The following is a 20,170-nucleotide window of genomic DNA, read 5'->3' on the forward strand; positions in this document are numbered from 1 at the left end:
TTCTAAAGTTGTAATACTGAGTCATGCTTGTAACTACTGATTTCTGAATAAGAGCTCTATTTTACTGATATAGAGCCCCAAATCCCCTGCTTGCCATTAAGTGATTACATTTTGCCGGGGGTTGAGTGGGGGTGGCTTAGGAGGATATTGAATACTCTTTTTAAATTGCGCTACATAAAAACAATGTAAATAGTAAACTCCTGAGTTTCTCTTATTGATTGCAGAGTTTTATATCTTTGGAACAGACTTGGAGCTCTGCATGGGAAAATGAAAGACATAGTTAGAAATCAATTTGTACTAAATGTTGGAACTAAAACAACATGGAAGTTCACTTTAGGGTAATTCAAATAGCTAGATTAACCTGATGTTTCCTAGGCGAACATAAAATGTAAAAAAAAAAATGGTTGGTGTGAACTTTTAAATCTGCTTGGTTAGGTTATTATTTAGAGTGCTACTTTGTATTTGGAGCAGATATCTAATATAAAAAAAAGCCTACAGATCTCTATCTGTTTGTCCATCTCTGTCTGTCTTTCTCTCTGTCTGTCTTTCTCTTTATGTGTTTCTTTCTCTGTCAATCTCTCTCTGTCTGTCTCTCTCATTGTCTGTCTTTCTGTCTGTCTCTCTTTCTGTCTGTTTTGTTGCCTGTTTCTCTCTCTCTCTTTTTCTGTCTGTCTCTGTATCGCTCTGCCTCTCTCTTTCCGTCTTTGTCTGTCTCTTTCTATCGCTCTATCTCTTTCTGTCTCTATCACTCTCTCTGTCTTTCTTTAGCTCTCTCTGCCTGTTTCTAGCACTCTCTCTGCCTGTCTCTGTTGCTTTCTATGTCTGTTCCTCTATCGTTCTCTCTCTCTGTCTCTCTATTGCTCTGTCTATCACTCTCTGTCTGTTTCTCTATCACTCTCTCTGTCTGCCTCTCTATCGCTCTCTCTCTGTATGTCTATTGCCCTCTCTCTGTCTATTGCTCTCTGTCTCTCTATCACTCTCTCTGTCTCTTTATTGCTCTCTCTGTCTATTGCTCTCTGTCTCTCTATCGCTCTCTTTCTGTCTGTCTATTGCTCTCTCTCTGTTTTGCTGTCTCTCTATCATTCTCTCTGTCTGTCTCTGTATTGCTCTCTCTGTCTGTCTCTATCTCTCTCTCTATTGCTCCCTTTCTGTCTGTCTATTGCTCTTTGTCTCTGTCTCTCTGTTGCTCTATCTATGTTTTTCTGTCTCTCTATTGCTTTCTCTATCTGTTTCTCTCTGTCTCTCTATCGCTATCTCTCTGTGTCTCGCATTCTCTCGCTGTCTTTCTCTCTCTCTCTATTGCCCTCTCTCTGTCTATTGCTCTCTGTCTCTCTATCACTCTCTCTGTCTCTTTATTGCTCTCTCTGTCTATTGCTCTCTGTCTCTCTATCGCTCTCTTTCTGTCTGTCTATTGCTCTCTCTCTGTTTTGCTGTCTCTCTATCATTCTCTCTGTCTGTCTCTGTATTGCTCTCTCTGTCTGTCTCTATCTCTCTCTCTATTGCTCCCTTTCTGTCTGTCTATTGCTCTTTGTCTCTGTCTCTCTGTTGCTCTATCTATGTTTTTCTGTCTCTCTATTGCTTTCTCTATCTGTTTCTCTCTGTCTCTCTATCGCTATCTCTCTGTGTCTCGCATTCTCTCGCTGTCTTTCTCTCTCTCTCTATTGCTCTCTCTGCCTGTCTGTTTCTCTCTGTATCTCTATCGCTATCTCTCTCTGTTGCTCTAGAGAGAGCCTGTGAGAGAGAGCCTGAGAAGCTCCCCTGCAGACAATAGAGGTACTGGACCGCTAGCTAGGAAGTGTCCATGTGACGGGTGTGCAGGGCCGTGGAGCAGCGAGTCATGGAGCCTGTGCAGCTGCTATCCCCCCCTCAGTGCTCTGCTCCCTGCTGTCCGTGAAGAGTCACAGCTGCAAGGTGACCGGCGGAGGAGGGACAGCAACCGAGTGGGTGAGTGGCAGGGGCATTACTGCAGGCATTACATGGGCACCTTGGTGGTTGGGCAGTGTATGGTGCAGTTTAGCAGTGTATGCTATGTTGCTTAGCAACACTTCACTCATTCCACCGCATACCTGAAGCACAGCAGCGCACACCCATAGACTTAACATTGTAACTTTCAACCCGCCTAACAGGTCCATGCATGTATTAAACTCACATTTGATTATTTTACAGCAGCGGTGAGCCTGTGTGTCATCTAATGACACCAACGTCATCCACCAAAGTTACAGCAAAGGGGTCAAAGTGTGGTGCAAGAAAAAGCATGTAGGCTTATTTATATTAGTTATACTATGTTGTGCTCTGTTAACTGCATCTCTTAGCAATGCATGCATCCCTCCTAATGGTGTGTTCACATAAGCAGGTTTTGTTCAGGTTTTTTATGTGAATTTTGAAAGCAATATCGGGTAAGGATCATTAAAGTAGGGAAAGAATAAAGGATGGCTACAACTTCTTTTTTTGTTCTACTCCTGGTTTTGACTTCAAAAACAACAGAAAAAAAATTAAGAAGAACTGCCCTAATAAACGCAGCCTTAAAGCTCTAGGAATGTTCAGTTACAGATGCAGCATATTTTAGCTTGAAAGTGGCACAGAAGGTTATCTTGTCTTAACCCATTAAAAAGCTGTTGTCTTAACACAGCACAACACCATCATAAAGCAATACAAGTGTAAATAAACCACTCTTAAAGCACATCACATAAGGGACCTTTCACTTGGGAAGGAATAGGGCACACAATGCACTGCAAGCTGCGGTAAATTCTGGACCAAAATCCACAGGCACTGAAGGTAAGCCCCATGCTTCATTATAATCAGTGAGATCCAGTGGAGTAACTTGAAGCTCTTGGGTCCCAATGCAAAACTTGTAATACGGCCCCCAACTATAATCCTTTACTCATAGTACTGGGCTCCCTATATGGAGAAGAGAGGCCTTATGGGCCCCCTAAGGCTCCTATGCCTAGGTGCAACCGCATCCCCTATAGTTACACAGTAGTAAGAGCAATGACTGCAATTACCAGTGCCACTACACATTGGTTGGAGCTATCTGCTTCCACTCCATACCCTGTGTTGTGGTGCTGACAGTGGGCGCCCAATCAGTTGATCAGTTGGAGTCCTGAGCGGTGGATCCAAGTCGATCAACTATTGATGACCTATCCTGTGGATAGGTCATCAATAGTATTTGACCAGAAAAACTCTTTAATGAGTTAAATGTACAGTCGCAGCTAACATTTTACATACAATACAAAAGCCATTGAAAAAGTCTAGTTTACTGCAACTGTTTATTTAACACATTTAGGGTGCATGCACACAATGGCGGATTTGGATTGCGGATTTCAGAGCGGGTGTCCGCCTTTGGATTCCGCAGCAAATACCGTCTATAGCATTCGATGGAAAAGTGATTCTTCATGCACATGAGCGGAAACCAATTGCGGTTCCCGCTCGCAGATGGAAAATCGCAGCATGCTCCATTTTTGCGCAGATTCCACGCGGACAGCTTCAATTGAAGTCAGTGGAAGCCATCCGATCTGTGGCCCTTCTGCAATTGACATTGGAGAAAGGTCGTGGATTCCGCGTCATCGCTAAGCGATGATACAGGAAAAGCAGGATTTAAAAAAAAAAACTGTACTGTGCCTGTCCGAATGCTTGCCATGCGGACCATCCGCAGTACAGAGAAGAGAAGAGGAAGGCAGGTATGCTTGGACGCCACTGCTGCAAGGACCAGATTCCGCATGTGAAATCCGACCCACCCGTGTGGAGGCGACCTTAGACTCAAGTTAACATTTGCTATATTTGTGAGCACAGACACTTACATTTTGTGAGCCGGCTGAGTTAGGGCTCGGTCAGATGAGCGATTTTTTTTAGCGCACGTATAGACACAGTAAAAAAATAGCATGTCACAAATCGCGTGACCGAGCCCTTAATGTGACATAGTCCAGAGCATCAGATAACAGAAGATGACCAACTGAATATATTACCATCACTAAATATAATAACCAAGTGTAACAACCAGCTTACCTTTTTATGTGTTTTATATCATAATGGTTTTTGTTGTATTTGTCAGTATTTATTCCTGAATCACTGCCACTAAATATGCAAAGCTTTCAGGCTGCATATATTTATAACCACCATGTCCAGCTTGGTGTCTATCATATCTGTGCATCAGTACATCAAGCTACTAATGACCACTTGTCAGTTAGTATGTGAGTGCTTCTCATGCTCCACCCCTGGTGATGTCATCGCTCTGCCCTCTGGTGACGTCATTGAAGGTTCTACAACATATATAAAACACAGAGCCTGACCAACAGAAGAACAACAAAGTTAGGGCTCTTGAAAAGGGGAGGACAAAAATAACAAAATGAGAATACAACTAAGTCATTATTATCTCAGACACAACTCACTGCTCCTGACAGAACACACTGACCTACCGCCACCACAGAGATCCAGTAGGCTAAAGGACCTGTGCTCATGTCACTGCTGTGGGAGGAGCCATTCTGCAGTTTTGTATGTGTGAATCAGGATGTAGGAGAGCCGTGTGTGATGATTGGGGTCAGGATGGATGTCGTAGAGCTGTGTGTGTGATGCGTGGGGATCATAATGGATGTACCATGTAGCAGAGCTGTGTGTGTCATGTGCTGTATGTGGGATGTGTGGGGTCAGGACTGATGTCGTAGAGCTGTGTGTGTGATGTGTGGGGATCATAATGGATGTACCATGTAGCAGAGCTGTGTGTGTCATGTGCTGTATGTGGGATGTGTGGGGTCAGGACTGATGTCGTAGAGCTGTGTGTGTGATGCGTGGGGATCATAATGGATGTACCATGTAGCAGAGCTGTGTGTGTGTATATCGGGATGTAGCAGAGCTGCGTGTGTCCTGTGCTGTGTGTGTAATATGTGGGAATCAGGATTGATGTAGTAGAGCTGTGTGATGTGTGGGGTCAGGATGGATGTAGCAGAGCTGTGTGTGATGTGTGTGTAATGTGTGAGGTCAGGATGGATGTAGTAGAGCTGTGTGTGTGATGTGATGTGTGTGTAATGTGTGGGGTCAGGATGGATGTAGTAGAGCTGTGTGTATGATGTGTGGGGATCATAATGGATGTACCATGTAGCAGAGCTGTGTAGGTAATGTGTAGAAATCAGGATGGATGTAGCAGAGCTGTGTGGTGTGTGGGGTCAGGATGCATGTAGTAGAGCTGTGTGTAATGTGCTATTTGTGTAGTGTGTGTAAATACGGATGTATTTAGTAGAGCTGTGTGTGCAATGTGTGCAGATCATAATGAATGTACCATGTAGCAAAGCTGTGTGACGCATTGTGCGACCAGAAACACTGGTACTATAATTTCCTTTTACTAGTCATTATTGGAAAGGCAGGTAGAAACACATGACTAATAAAAAATTTGAAAACATGACAAGTGCTGTGTTGTCAGAAATCATAGCTGCTACACATACATTTGAGGGGGAAAGGAACTACTTTAATAAAGTACCTCATAGACAGCACTATGTGAATGTCAGAAGCGGTCTAAGGTCTAATATCGTGACTGTTGGACAAACACTAGATTTGAGTTATGATAATTGATGCAATAAAAGTTAATAGGAGAAAAATATTCTATATCAAACAATGCTTTAAGTTGGTCACCTGAGAAGAAGTGAGAGGACAGTTGTGTAGACTGTCCTGTAGGGCTCGATCAAACGAACATAGTTTTTGCGCACAAATAGCAGAGCAAAACAATCGTCTTTCACTCATGCACAAATCGCGTGAACAGCATAAAAGGCATATTTTGCCCGTTCTCACAATTGCAGGTGCGTGCTGCATGCTATCCAGCTCCCAATAGGAGTCAATGGAAAGTCCTGCGCAGCGCGCACCAAAGATAGATCAGGTCCTATCTTTTCCTAGCAGTACGGACCTTTAGATGCGCGCATAGAACTTGCATGTCCTATCTTTGTTAGGTGCATGCAGTTTCGCCCGCCTAACAATCATCCATGTGAACACTCCTATAGGAATCTAAGGGTTCCTTAGAGAAGTGCATACTGTGCTGTGCTGCTAGCTGCATGAAAACTACGCTCGTCTGAACGAGCCCTTAACTTGTTACACCACACTTGGCCATATGGTACGCCAGTGTTAAATTCTAATATAGCGTGCTACATCTAAGCAGTCAGGCATATGATACTTCTCAGCTAATCAGCAATGCTGACAGAGGTCAAGAGAAATGTTCTGCTCTATAATTTACAGAACCAGAAGAAACTTTTATTTTAGCCTCTACCTTTAGTAGATATATATATATTAGGGTATCATACTAAGAGCTCCTGCACACAAAAGGATTTGCATTGCGGAATCTGCAGCAGGCGTCCTCACCGCAGATCCGCAGCAAATACCGTCCATAGCAAGCTATGGGAAAGCGCTTCTCCCTGCACACTCCCGGGAAAAAATGTTTTTTTTGCAAATGGAGGAAAAATCGCAGCATGCTCTATTTTTGTGCTGTATCTGCACAGATGGCTTCAATTGAAGTCAATGGAAGCCATTGACCTGCGGCCCTTCCGCAATTGACAGAAAAGGCTTGGCTTAAAAAAAATCTGTACTGCGCATGTGCGATTGCAGCTCACTGCTAAATTACAGGTACACAGGTAGGCTGGCCAGGCACATGGTTGGATTCCACTGCGGGCTCCTGACCCGTTTGTGTGCCGGCGGCCTAATGTAAAATTGTTTACTCTCTCCAAATATCCATTATACTCCCACCCCAAAAAAGTGGGACCTGGACTCCTGGAAATGGAGGTGTTTCTCCTGCCTGCTGGGTGCTTGGACAGCACCAATCAAGGCTCATGTAACAGATGGTGCTGTTCACGGCTATGTATGCTATACACAGGAACGACAGGACTTTACATGCAAGATGTCAGCTAGGAAGAGGGCCATGAATCTGCTACCTTGGAGAGTAGCTTCATCCATCATTTGTAACAGGACCGAAGTTAACTGTTCTGATGGTCAGTTTATTGTCCTTGTGCTTCTGACAGATGTGTTTTCTATGCAATTCACTTGATCTGTGTAACATAGCTAAGCATTTCTGCTGCAGAAGGATGAATACAAATTATGGTTGGACCTACTCCAGTGTGACGAGAAGAGTACAGCCACAGGTAGTAATAGTGAGACAAAGTCATGCCATTACATCGCTGCAGTGGTGAGATCTATATTCAGTTTGTCATGGTATAGTCAAGGTATATGCAGACATCATGGAAACTTTCAGCAAGTAAATCCGCACCAAAATTCACAATGAAATCTGCTTTTCTGTAACAGAGTATGATGTAGCTTTGAAAATCCACAGCATGGCTAGAATCCACCGCAGATCGCTTTCACTTAGAGTTTGAGTTCATTTACATGAACGCATTTGCAGAGCATATTGTGCACGCAATCTTGCTCATACAATACACAGTGTATAGAACCCATTGATTTCAATGGGTTTGCTCACGTCAGCATAATTTGTGTGTGCCTTTTGTTTGTGCAAAAAAAAAATGTGCAGCATATTCTATTTTTATTTGGCACATATTTAACTAATTTAACTTAATTGCTCATTGAAATCGATGCTTACGTGAACAAATACACACGACATGCATGCACAAAAATACAGTAAAGGCCCTTTTATACAGGGTGAATATCGTTCTGGTTGTTCAAAACGCTGCACTTCCGCGGGTGTAAAGGCATGTAGAAACAGAATGAGTAGATGAGAGTTGTCCAGTCGCTCAGTTTTAAGCATACTTGAAATCCGAACAACACATTATTCGGTGTAAACAGCAGCCGTGCAGTACTGAGCGGCCGCTGCTTACAGTGAATAGAGAGGGGCGAGTGGGGAGAGAACTCTCCTCCAGCTGCCCTGCCTCCATCTCTTCTGGCCGCGCTTGTCGCGATGCTCGCTCCTGTGTAACAGCATGGGAGCGAGTATATATGGGATGTGTCGGGCATCGTTTGCTCAACACTTGTCCCGTGTAAAAGGGCCTTAAGACATGCACAAGCGCGCACAAAAACTTAATGTCCATTGTGCAAATATGCAACACAAATGCGCCTATGCCAGTGTGTAACCAGCCTTAACAGGTTTGTTTAAACCCCACTTACTAACATTGTACTGGGTGAGCCCCAAAACAGTCCTTGAATCACATTCTGTATTTGTTTTGTGCTCACCCTGTAATGTAATTTTGTTCTGAAATTTTGATGCACATTCCTCAGCCATGATTCTACAGATATGTGAACACCCCATTACAGCTCTAGGTTGGTGGGGTGTTGCCTATAAAGTAAAGGGTGTGCTATGTGTCTAAAATGTTTCTTGTTGAGGTCATTTCTCAAAAGTTGACCTTTATTCACTAATCTTTTAACAGTTCATTCATAGTGCCAGGTTCTGCTCAAGCAATTACTATAATGTTTCCCCTATAGCATCATTTTCATTAGCCTTACCAGCAATTGTTCTCCACAACTCTGCATTGTATCACCAGAACATATTATTGCTAAGATGAGTGGTACTGATCATACAGCATGTGTATATATATATATATATATATATATATATATATATTTATGAATAACTTTTTAAAGTGGTTATCCAGGCAGAAAAAAGGAAATCAAGCGAGAGTGCTGCACAAATATCAAAAGAAGCCACACGCACCTCACCCTATTCCCCACCGCTCCCGTAACACCAGTGCCTAAAACTCTGCTGCAGCAGCGATGATATCCTGACACACAAACATGTGACCACTGCAGTTAATCATTGACCAAAGTGAGTGGTGATTGGTTATAGTGGTCACACGCCCCTAGTGATGGTAAAATGATATTTGCATAGGAAGTAGAGAACAGTGGGAGATTGGTCACAACTTACAAGTAGAATGAAAGCAGTGGTTGATCAGGTGAGGTGTGAATGTCTTCTTTTATGTTTGTTCAACACTTTGACCTGTTAAAAAAAAAAATCTGCTTGGTTAACCCCTTAAAGCAATTGCTCGATACTCTATGTTTATATAGGTTGGCCAAAGGTGACCCAGCTCTTTAGCATTATAGAAATATACAGATCAAGCAAACATTAACTTGACATTTAAAACATTATGATAACTCAACTATTATGTATTACAATGCTCGAAATCACATTAGCGTGAAGCACCAGTCCTGTTAACGATCGCTTCAGGCACCAGACAATGAAGCTACATTTATGAGGGCATGATTCATATATACTATGCAAAGCAACTAACCAGTTTTTAAAGCAAAGCAGATTATTACACCTAGAGCTTGGGTATAAGTGGGGTTAATAAGATCAAAGACTTTTTTTATTTTTTCCAGTATGTCATAATGTTTTTGCTGGCATTGCAAACAATTCGCTAAAAGCTTTTTTTGTTGTTGTTTTCAATAGATATGATGCAGTTTGCAAGTGATTTGTTTGTAATGATTTACTAGAAGACAAAAGAATCATGAGCTATATTAGATGTGCTTGTTTCACAGTAGGAGGAAGAAAAAAAACATTTCTTTCCACAAAATGTGCTGTAACGCTCTGCGGATCACTACCCAATAATTATAAATGTCTGTACATTCAGCAATTCCTGTCTGTTCTACAAATCCATCTGGTCTTATCTTAAAGACATTAATGGAAAAGAAACATGACTTGAAGTTCATGTTCATGCAAATAGCTGTCTTAAAAGAAATGCTTGTGGAAAATGGTTAGCAGAATTTTGAGAGCTGAGAAAGAAGACTAAGTAGATGAGTCAAGGAATAAGATGTATTTCTCAGGGGATGTGAGAAGGTCATCCTTATGGCAGAGTCAATATTCAAGCTTAAGAAATTCACTGCCGCAAGAGCTATAGGGAAATTCTATTGCAGGAACTGCACAGGGGGTTAAGAGTCTTAGACGTCCAATCAATCCGCTCCTAGGATGGGCAGGTATTTATGTCCCCCTGGAATCAGCAGGCTTACTACTTTTTCTCCCTGTCACTAAAATTCTTAAGAATTTAGTAATGGCAAGAGTAAAATGGGGGATTATAAAAGCAATGCATCATTAAATAAAAATACGGCAACTGAAATCATCACTCTTCTTCTCCGATGACCTAAATGTGCACTTACCTGATTATAGATCATTATGTTACATCCTGCATCAAAACGTTTTTCCCATTTCTAAACTAACATCTTTCAGTCTCTATTCTGCTAATATTAGGTGTATAATACCTGGTGACATTTTTAGTTAAAGAGGTTTTACCGTAATAGACTTTTATCAACTATCCATATGATGGGTGATAAAAGTCTGTTTGGTGCAGGTCTTACCACTGAGACCCCACCAATCCTTAAAATCGGGGTCCTCTGTTCCCCTTCTTTCATCACTGTGGGGTCGATTCCCCACCTATTGTGATGTAAGAGTGAAAGGAGCTGAGGCTCTGCATATGCGGCCACAACTCCATTCATTTCCATGGCGCTTTTAGTCACCTATCTCCGACAGTCCGATTAAAAATGAATGCAGTGGTAACCCTCATGTGTGGTACTTGCTCCATTCAATCTCCTTCTCCCTGTGAGGGTTGCAGCAAGCCTGTAGTGAGGAGAAAGGGGGAAACATGGCCCCTGTTCTCAGGATTGGTAGGGGTCTCAGCAATGAGACCTAGCCTATGGATAAAAATTCATTTTGGTACAACCCCTTTAATGACTTGTTAGCATACAGCAACATAGTTACAGCAACAGTTTCCTTGGCTTTAACCTATACAGATATGTGCGATACATGGTGACAAAGATCATACTATGGTGACCTCTTGGCCATAATATCTCAAATTGGACCATTACAAAATCAGAAAGCAAGATGGGAGTTCTGCAGTTGTTGTCAATAATGTTTTACTGGAAACATGTCCATCTCTAATCTACTTAAAAGGGTTTTCTGGTACTAAACTATTCAATAAAATGTTTATTGCCTGTACGGTGAATATGTTTCAGCTAAGGAGCACAGCAAGATTTGTACAGAAGAGGGTTGCCTTCCCAGCCAATATTGTTTAAATATCAAACCTACTCAGCACCTCTTGCAACTAAAAGACTCAACACAATAAAGGGACAGTCACAAATAAGTGACAAAACAGTACTTGAGGAGTCTCTCCGTGTGAATAGGACACAGTGTGTTGTATATTATCATTATCCTGGATTACCCTCTTCATCCTTATGCCACACAAAATCCCAGAATCTAGCAAGAGAAAATATGTGGCCTCTGGTCCTGAAACATCTCATGGCAGCAATCAAAGCTCACAGGTTGCATTGTACTCATAAGAGGCATAAAACACTTATTGCCAAACTTGACCTTGTGGCAGGTATGGTAGTATCCAGCCCATCTCGAGCAGCTTCGTCTGGGGCTTTATTACAGTCACATCACCTGGGTTATTCAACCATCCTCACATCCTGAGCTGGATTATCGTGAGCATATGTGGGTTTAGATTGCTGTGGAGAGAAACGTCACTGCTATATATTTTGTGTAACATACGAATAAAGAGGCAATCCAGTATAGTAATAATAAGGATACAGCACACTGTGTTCTAGTCCCATGGATTAGGGGAGAGTCCATAAGTAAAGTTTTCTCACTCATTTGCGACTGTCTTTTTATTGTGCTGTTTTTATTACCTGCAGGATATCCTCTACAGGTTCATAGTTTAAATGGTACCGAAGTATTGATGACCTATCCTCAATCCTTGACCAATCAGCTGTTTACCAAAGCTGTACAGTGTACTTTACATACATTCGTGGTGAAAGGCCTGTTCATGAAAGCTTGTAATCTGTTTTGGTCCTTGCTTTGCTATGTGGGAAAACAACATTTCACCCAAAAAAGGTCTGGTTGGTAATTATGGGACACTAGTGGATTTTAACTAGTCCTGGGACTACTTACTGTGTGAAAATGTTCATATAAGCAATTACATATATGCATATGCATTCCCAGTGAATGAGATCTGAGTTGGTGGACCAAATTACTAAAATTAGTTAAAAACTTTAAGCACTTTTTGTATTAATATTGTTTATGTTTAAACATAAACACTAATCTAAAGTAATCCCTGTTGGGCCATATGGATGTTACTGAGGGGATCTTACTCTACCATATATTACATGGCACCTTGTCTAATTCATTGAGTGCTATGTAATATTACATCTGCCTCCTGCAGGGGAAATACGTAAATAAATTACCACTTATGGTTTTTCCTCTCTTTTAGCATCCATACCTATGGGGATCAGCTGATTGCAAGGGCAGCTTTCATACAAAGAGGAATTATCCAGAAAGGACAACCTCTTTAATGTACAATGGCTGGTAGTTCTACTAATTTTCTCACATAATGAATTCTATGTACAGGAAATTCGATACAATTGTGTATGTGTGATTTGCATCCTTAAATACATATACCCACTGATACAACCAACAGTGAGACTTGAATTGTAGAAGAAGCATTACAAGCGTAAGCAGTAACACATTCAGTCTGTGCAAATAAATCAGAAAATCTGTCACTAATTGAATTACTTGTGAAATTAAGATGTTATTTTTTGATATCCCCCATTCATTTGCAATTTGTGTAATTCTTTGTAACACTTGTTCTTCTTTGTTTCTTGTTTAGAGTGGCAGCCAAAAGCCTTCGAGATGTGTTTTCCACCAGCTGTGAACACTGCCTTTGTGCCCGCTGCTGCTAGGATGCTATTTTTGATGGCCCTGGCATGCGCCAGTCCTTTTCTAGAATCCCGAGAAGAAACTCCACGATCCCTTAATGTGGCCATAATATTTAGTGGTACCTCTTACCCACCAGAGAGTGCCCATTTTTCACCCTCAGCTTTTCGCAATTTTTCTATGGAAGTGAATCCTATTCCTGTAATACTTAATGACACAAATCCCCGCAGCCTTATCCTGCAAATATGTGATGTGCTCTCCAGTCTGAGAATTCACGGGGTTGTTTTTGAAGATGACACAAGGACAGAATCAGTTGCTCAGATCCTTGACTTCATCTCTGCACAAACATCTATGCCGATTATTGGCATTAATGGAGGATCTGCAATTGTGCTGACACCTAAGGTATGTGCAAGTGCTTTTTTCTCTTTAAGGAAAATGTAAGAACAGCAGCTGTTACAATCAATGAACATGTAATCTTTCTCTTGTACCAAGGAGTTACGGAAACTATAAATTTAGATATTGCAACATTGGGAGGGGATGGGAGAATGCACTTCAGAAAAACTCTGTAAAATAGCTTCACAGCATTTGTAAGAATTCTTGATTGGGACGAGGAACATTTACATCCTGCCCACGTAGCAGTTAGGATTCCTAGAGAATGTTCTCCACTAGTTTGTTGAAAGATGTATGAGGCCAAAGCACATCTACTGTATCTACATAAGAAAATCTCTCCCTTGTCTTGAATAGTAATATGACAGGCTTTCTATCATGTCCAGTAAGTGACCTTGGTTGTTCTATCAAACTGATTTGCTAGGGATGATTTACAGGAAAGAAACAATTCATGTAAATCTTATTCCAACTACTTGTAAAATTATAACATGTAATGTAAAACAATAAGAGGGAGGGTAACATTCTACCTGCGCTATACTGCAAATCGCATAATTCAGCTCTTCTGTCATAATCTTCTGTTAAACAGCTAAATTACTAATTTATTATATATATATATATATATATATATATATATATATATATATATATAAAACCAGGTATACTATCACTGTAGACACTGATACGGGGGTTTGATTGATCGCATGTGAAAACAGAAATGATCCCGGATGTACTGTGTTGATAAGTAGTTGGGTTTCACCCACAGTCTCTGTGGCAGTTTTCCATGTATTTATATAAGCCAAAGCCAAAAGTGAATTCAAAAGGAATAGGAAATATAAAGTTAGGACTTATACTTCTCCCTCCTACTGGAACCATGTCTCGCTTTGTCTCAAAAAGCTGCATCAAAAACTGCTGTGGCATTTTTCCAAGAAATGCTGTGTATGAAACTAACCTTAAAGCGACTTTGAGGTTTTGAAACAAAATTCTGTCCAGGATCGGAAGGTGGTGGTGGGGGGGGGGGGGGGGTATGTTACCTGTAAATGATCTTCTTGGAAATATCTCTATTCCTCTAGTTCTGGGTGCCATTTTCAGGTGACCAAGATGGAAGCTGCCATCTTTAGACTGCCTAATCACACAAAGGGCATTGTAAGTGTTAGGACTACCAATTCACTATACCTTTTGTGTGATTGGCTAGCACTGGTCATGGGATCAGTGCTGGCTAATCACAGAGCAGTGTATAGTGTGCTTAAAAAATGACAAAGGCATCTTGGTTACCTGAAAACGGCATTTGGAACTAGTGGTATGGAGGGACGGCCAACAAGATCATCTAGCAGTAATAGATCCTTTCCACCTTTCGGCCTTTGGACAGAATTTTGTCCCGAAACCAGCGAGTTCCTTTAAGCTGCTTATTTTATCTGTAATTCAGAAGCTGAATTGGGATATTTGCACTGAAAATAGTAATAATGATAATTCTAAAACAGAATATAAATATACTATCTTCATGAACTGACCTCTACCAAAGTGCTAAAAAATTACTATTATTAATTTATTTCTGTTGCTATACAGCTCCAGCATATTCTGCACCGCTATTACAGATTGCCATCACTCACGACTTGTTACAACTTACAACGGGACTCACAATTTATTTTCCCTATCTCAGTCATACATACTGAAGTAAATTTCATAAAGAACTATATCATGTGTTTTTCGCAAATCTATGTTATACTGGTTTCTGTGGAATCTTGGCGCCAACCAATACAACTGTCATTACAGCTTAAGCAGGAATTGTCATTCAAGGGTTTTGAGACTTTTGAACAGCAAAACTGTAAATAACCAAACAGAAATGTTAACATGTTTAAAAAAAAAGAGGCATGTAATTTGATTTTAGGAAACAAATGTTTTTCACTTTCGTTGCATTAATGCTAGGGCTCCACGATAACACAGAGTTGCCTGTTATTAGAAATAAAATGATAGCACTACCATGGATCATGTCCAACTTTAATGGTGCCCTGTGAGAAAGAGAGTTGGAAGTGACATTGTAAAAATCTGACATGGACTTTCCATAAGGAAGCTTTGAAGTCAACAAGAAACTTGTCCAGACCATTGTGCATCTCAGTTTGTGCCATTATATTGTTAATTCCACAAATATATTTTATGAATTTCTTCTTTCCACGAGTAACAAGGATATATAGTAACCTGTTTTCCTAAAAATAAGACCTACCCCGAAAAAAAGTCCCAGCCTAATTTTTGGGGAGGCTTGAAATATAAGCCCTACCACGAAAATGAACACTAGTTACACTAGATTAAAAAAAGAGAATACGTTACCTAGTATGCTCAGTCCAGGTCCCTCCTGATGCTCTGTAGAGGTTCAGTGCATTTCCCGCAGTCCTTGGCCGCTCGTACAACATCACTTCCTGGTTACAGAAATCATAAATCACACCTCCAAGAAGCAATGGCTATAATTGGTTCTTCGACTGCTTCTCAGTCAATCAATGCAGTGCACAGCCATCGCTTCCTGGAGGCGAGATTTATGAATCCCATACCTAGGAAGTGATGTTGTATGAGTGGCCGATGACTGCGAGAAGCGCGTTAGCGCTGTGGAGAGCAGCAGGAGGGACCTGGACGGAGCCTGTTTAGTAAGTATAATATGACCTCCTTCAAAAATTGGCCCTAGTGTCTCTTTTGGGGCAAAAATTAATATGACTGGGTCTTATTTTGGGGGAAACGCAGTACATATTTACACACAATACATACAGAGTTGAGGGGAGTACATGGCAAAAGATTAAAATAGTTCCCCTGTCTGGTGCTGGTTAACATAAACTCAACCCTAGTGACATAGGTCATGAGCATTTTTGCTTGTTTGCATCCCTTTTCTAGGATCCTTGGAATGATTCTCCACAGTCTTATTTTCTAACATTGTAGGGTCTGGTAGGATGGAATCCATACACAGGTTCTTACCACTTTTTAAAATAAATATAGTCTCACATAGTGGTATTATCTATTTTGTCTCATGGCCACAACATCTATATCCCCACTGAACTGAACAATTGTATGCCTGTATGAAAACAGCACACGGAAAGCAGACAACGACCTAGGCTAGGCCCCTACTTCTCCAGGAGCCCCTGTATCAGCTATATCGCCAGAATCTATAATATGTAAATGATTAACTGGTAAGCATTACTTTACATTTCACATTTGTCACATTTGTGACAAAAATATACAATACATGTTTAGCAAAGTTTAACTTGACACATTAAATAAACTGTGACACAGAGCTTTTCCTTGAATTTCCAATAGCTTTTCAATGGCTTATGTTGTCTTAAAGAGGCATTCTGCCAAAAAATGCATCTCTGCACCCCTCAGCTGATTGCCTGTCACACTCTGTACATCTCCTATGTATATTGCAGTCACTTCCATGCAGTGCAGCCTTCTGTCTTATACTTATCAGGCACCTATTTGATATTGAGATTTGTCCCTGCTGTCTCTTTCACTATTTGGTGCTATTAATCCCATGATGCATCAGCACAACATCACATAAACATCTAGAGCCTGTACTATCTGTGTGTGCTGGGAGTACATTGGAATTACTTTTACCTTCTATGTTTTCCTTAATAAGCCACACACCATAAGTATAGAGTCAGGAGGTCAAACTGTCATCTATAACTATTTTCATTATAACTGTGTGAAAGGAGCCTCTAATCGTTATCAGTAACTGTGATAGGAGTTTCTATCTCTTCCTCTAAAGAGCCAGGAATTATGCTGCCTAAAAAAACTGACTTTTTGGGGAAACATAAAGCCAAGTAAATCTCAGGTAGTCAAAATGCAATCACATGGCCCACCTGACAAGAAGGAATACGGGGAGTTTCATATGTTTCATAAAGAAAGTAATAATGCAACGAGGTAATGCTGACTGACATACACACATATAAATATATATATACATTTATACATATTGTAAGAAAGTCCTCCAGGGGGTGGGGGCAACAAAGACACACTGGACCAGAAAGTGAATAAAACTTGCTTCAGTTTTATTTTAAGGTAAAGTCAGTCCAAGCAAAGCAAAATAGAGAAGTCCTTTCAAAACAACAGGTGCACCATGCAGGGTCCATGCAGTGAGGTGTTGCTCCTTTCTCAGCTTGACAGACACTGACTCATTGGGAACTGCAGTCTTTTATGCCCCATTAATGGGGTCAGTGCCTACAGCTGAGCCTCCTAAGAACCAGGGTGAAGTTGTGGACTGGACCGCCACCCTGTCCAAACTAAGAGCCTGGGAGAAAGATATACTCCATCCACAACTTCACCCTTTAACTGCCTACATATCCCCCCCTCTTCTCCAGACCGGAGGGCTGGGCCTTTTTGGTGATCAGACAATGCACCCTAGACAGGGCATCAGCATTACCTTGTGACTTGCGTGGTCTATATTCGAGGGTGAACTTGAATTTCTGAAGCGAAAGAAACCACCGCATCACCCTCACATTCTTTTCCTTATTTTGCTTCATCCAGGTCAAGGGGGCATGATCTGACACCAGTTTGAACTCTCTCCCCAAGAAATAGTACCTCAATGTTTCCAGTGCCCATTTTACCGCTAAACATTTACGTTCCACAATAGTGTAATTCTTCTCCGCAGGAGATAGCTGCCGGCTTAAATACAATACTGGATGTTCTTCCCCATTTATGGACTGGGACAATACTGCACCCAACCCTACATTAGAAGCATCTGTCTGCCCAATAAACTCTTTCGAGAAGTCGGCCGCTATCAATACTGGCTGTTGGCAAAGAGAAGACTTTAAACTTTGAAAGGCCTGCTTGGCCTCGGCTGTCCATGCTACCATTACCGACTTGCCCCCTTTCGTCAAGTCCGTAAGTAGTGCTGCAATGGAGGCAAAGTTAGGCACAAACCTACGGTAGTACCCGGTCATTCCTAAAAAAGCTCTGACCTGTTTTTTTGTTAAAGGTCTAGGCCATGCCTGTATGGCCTCTACCTTGTTGACCTGGGGCTTAATGACGCCATGGCCAATAACATAGCCAAGGTACTTGGGTTCCCTTCAGGGCTAGTGCACATTTTCCAGGGTTTAAGGTTAAACCTGCCCCTTTTATGGCATCCATGACCACCTGTACCTTCCCAAGGTGACTCTCCCAATCGGTACTATAGACTACGACATCGTCTAGGTATGTGGCAGAATAGTTACGGTGAGACCACAAAATCCTATCCATTAACCTTTGAAAGGTAGCAGGCATGCCATGTAGTCCAAACGGCATGTCTTTGTATTGAAACAAGCCCTCTGGGGTTGAGAAGGCCGTTTTTTCTTTGGCCTTGTCAGTCAGAGGTACGGTATTTGCCAGTACCCTTTGGTAAGGTCAAGTGTGATGATATATCTGGCATTACTTAGTCTCTCAATTAATTCATCATCCCTGGGCATGGGATATGCATCAAATTTGGAGATTTCGTTTAACTTCCTGAAATCATTGCAAAACCTCCAAGTACTGTTTAGTTTGGGCACTAACACAATGGGGCTTGACCACTCGCTTTTTGATTCCTCTGTCACTCCTAATTCCAGCATGCGCTTAACCTCGGCAGAAACTGCTTCCCTACGTGCTTCTGGAATCCTATACGGTTTTAAGTTTACCTTCATCCCGGGTTCAGTTATGATGTCATGTGTTATGACGTGTATACGACCTGGCAAGTCAGAGAATTTGTCTCTGTTTCTTTGTAGGAACTCTTTTGCCTCCTGCCTTTGGCACATCGAGAGGGCCTCACTTACTCTAACATCGGGCAGGGAGGGCTGCGGCCCACCCCTCCTAATGCTCGAGGTAGCCAAAGATTCTCTGTCCTTCCAGAGTTTTATTAAATCAACATGGTACACTTGATAGGGCTTCCTTTTTCCCGGCTGGTGCACTCTATAGTTTACGTTGCCTACCTTCTCAACGATTTCGTAGGGACCCTGCCATCTAGTGAGGAATTTACTCTCTCCCAGAGGTACCAAGATGAGAACTTGGTCACCGGGACTAAAAGTTCTCACCCTGGCAGAACGATTGTACACTCTGCTTTGGGCCTCCAGTGCACTCTGCAAGTGTTCCCTGACAATGGGCATTACAGTATTAATGCGGTCCTACATCTGAGCCACATGCTCTATGACGCTCCTATAGGGAGTAGACTCGGTCTTCCAGGTTTCTCTGGCTATATCCAACAACCCTCTGGGGTGCCGACCATATAGGACAGTGGTGGCGAACCTATGGCGCGCGTGCCAGAGGCGACACGCAGGGCCCTGCCCTACTGGCACGCCCCTCCATCGGCCCCTCATCACTTGTGAATACCGGCAGGGGCCGCTATGGGATGTCACTATTACACTGGGGGCTGCTATCGGATGTCACTATTACACTGGGGGCCGCCGTGGGATGACACTATTACACTGGGGGCCGCCATGGGATGTCACTATTACGATGGGGGCCACCGTGACATGTCACTATTATGCTGGGGGCCCCCGGGGGATGTCACTATTACGCTGGGGGCCACTGGGGGATGTCACTATTACGCTGGGGGCCACCGTGGGATATCACTATTACGCTGGGGGCCGCCGTGGGGTATCACTATTACACTGGGGCCTGCTGTGTGATATCACTATAACGCTGGGGCCTGCCGTGGGATGTCGCTATTACGCTGAGGGTCACCGTGGAGTGTCGCTATTTCTCTGGGGGCCGCCGTGGGGTGTCACTTTTATGCTGGGGGCCGCTGGGGGGTGTCGCTATGATACTGGGGGCCACTGTGGGGTGTCGCTATTACCGCTGGGGGCCACTGTGGGGTGTCGCTATTACACTAGGGCCGCTGGGGGGGAATTGTGACACTATTACCGCTGTGGCCACTGGGGGGTGGGTCACTATTACTACTGGGATATGTTTTTACATGTGGTAGAAATGGACATGGCTGTTTCAAAGTAGACAGGTTGCAAATTTTGACTGCTTTTTGGATGCAGAAATGCTGCCGTATTTTCCATGGAAATTTCTGCTGTGGACATTCTGCAGCATTTCCGCATCCAAAAAGTAGTCAAAATCTGCACCCTGTCTATTTTGAAGCGGTCCTGTCCTTTTTAGAATGGCAGGGTTAAAATCATACGCCATGATAAGCTCCGCCCCCTGACATGTTGACACTTTGTGATAAATAAGTGGGTTTTGGATTGC

General features: G+C 42.3%; 1 protein-coding gene across 1 annotated transcript in view; it reads left to right on the forward strand.

Moving 5' to 3' along the window:
* GRIN2D (glutamate ionotropic receptor NMDA type subunit 2D) overlaps positions 1 to 20,170 on the forward strand; it is a 335,290-nt gene that overhangs the window by 21,617 nt on the left and 293,503 nt on the right. Inside the window, exon 2 of the mRNA XM_066607728.1 lies at positions 12,564 to 13,012. Coding sequence (XP_066463825.1) covers positions 12,587 to 13,012 — 426 coding nt within the window. The 5' untranslated portion in view covers positions 12,564 to 12,586. The remainder of the gene's footprint in view (positions 1 to 12,563; positions 13,013 to 20,170) is intronic.

This window comes from Eleutherodactylus coqui, chromosome 6 (assembly GCF_035609145.1).
Source record: "Eleutherodactylus coqui strain aEleCoq1 chromosome 6, aEleCoq1.hap1, whole genome shotgun sequence".
In the NCBI taxonomy this organism is placed as follows: Eukaryota; Metazoa; Chordata; class Amphibia; order Anura; family Eleutherodactylidae; genus Eleutherodactylus; species Eleutherodactylus coqui.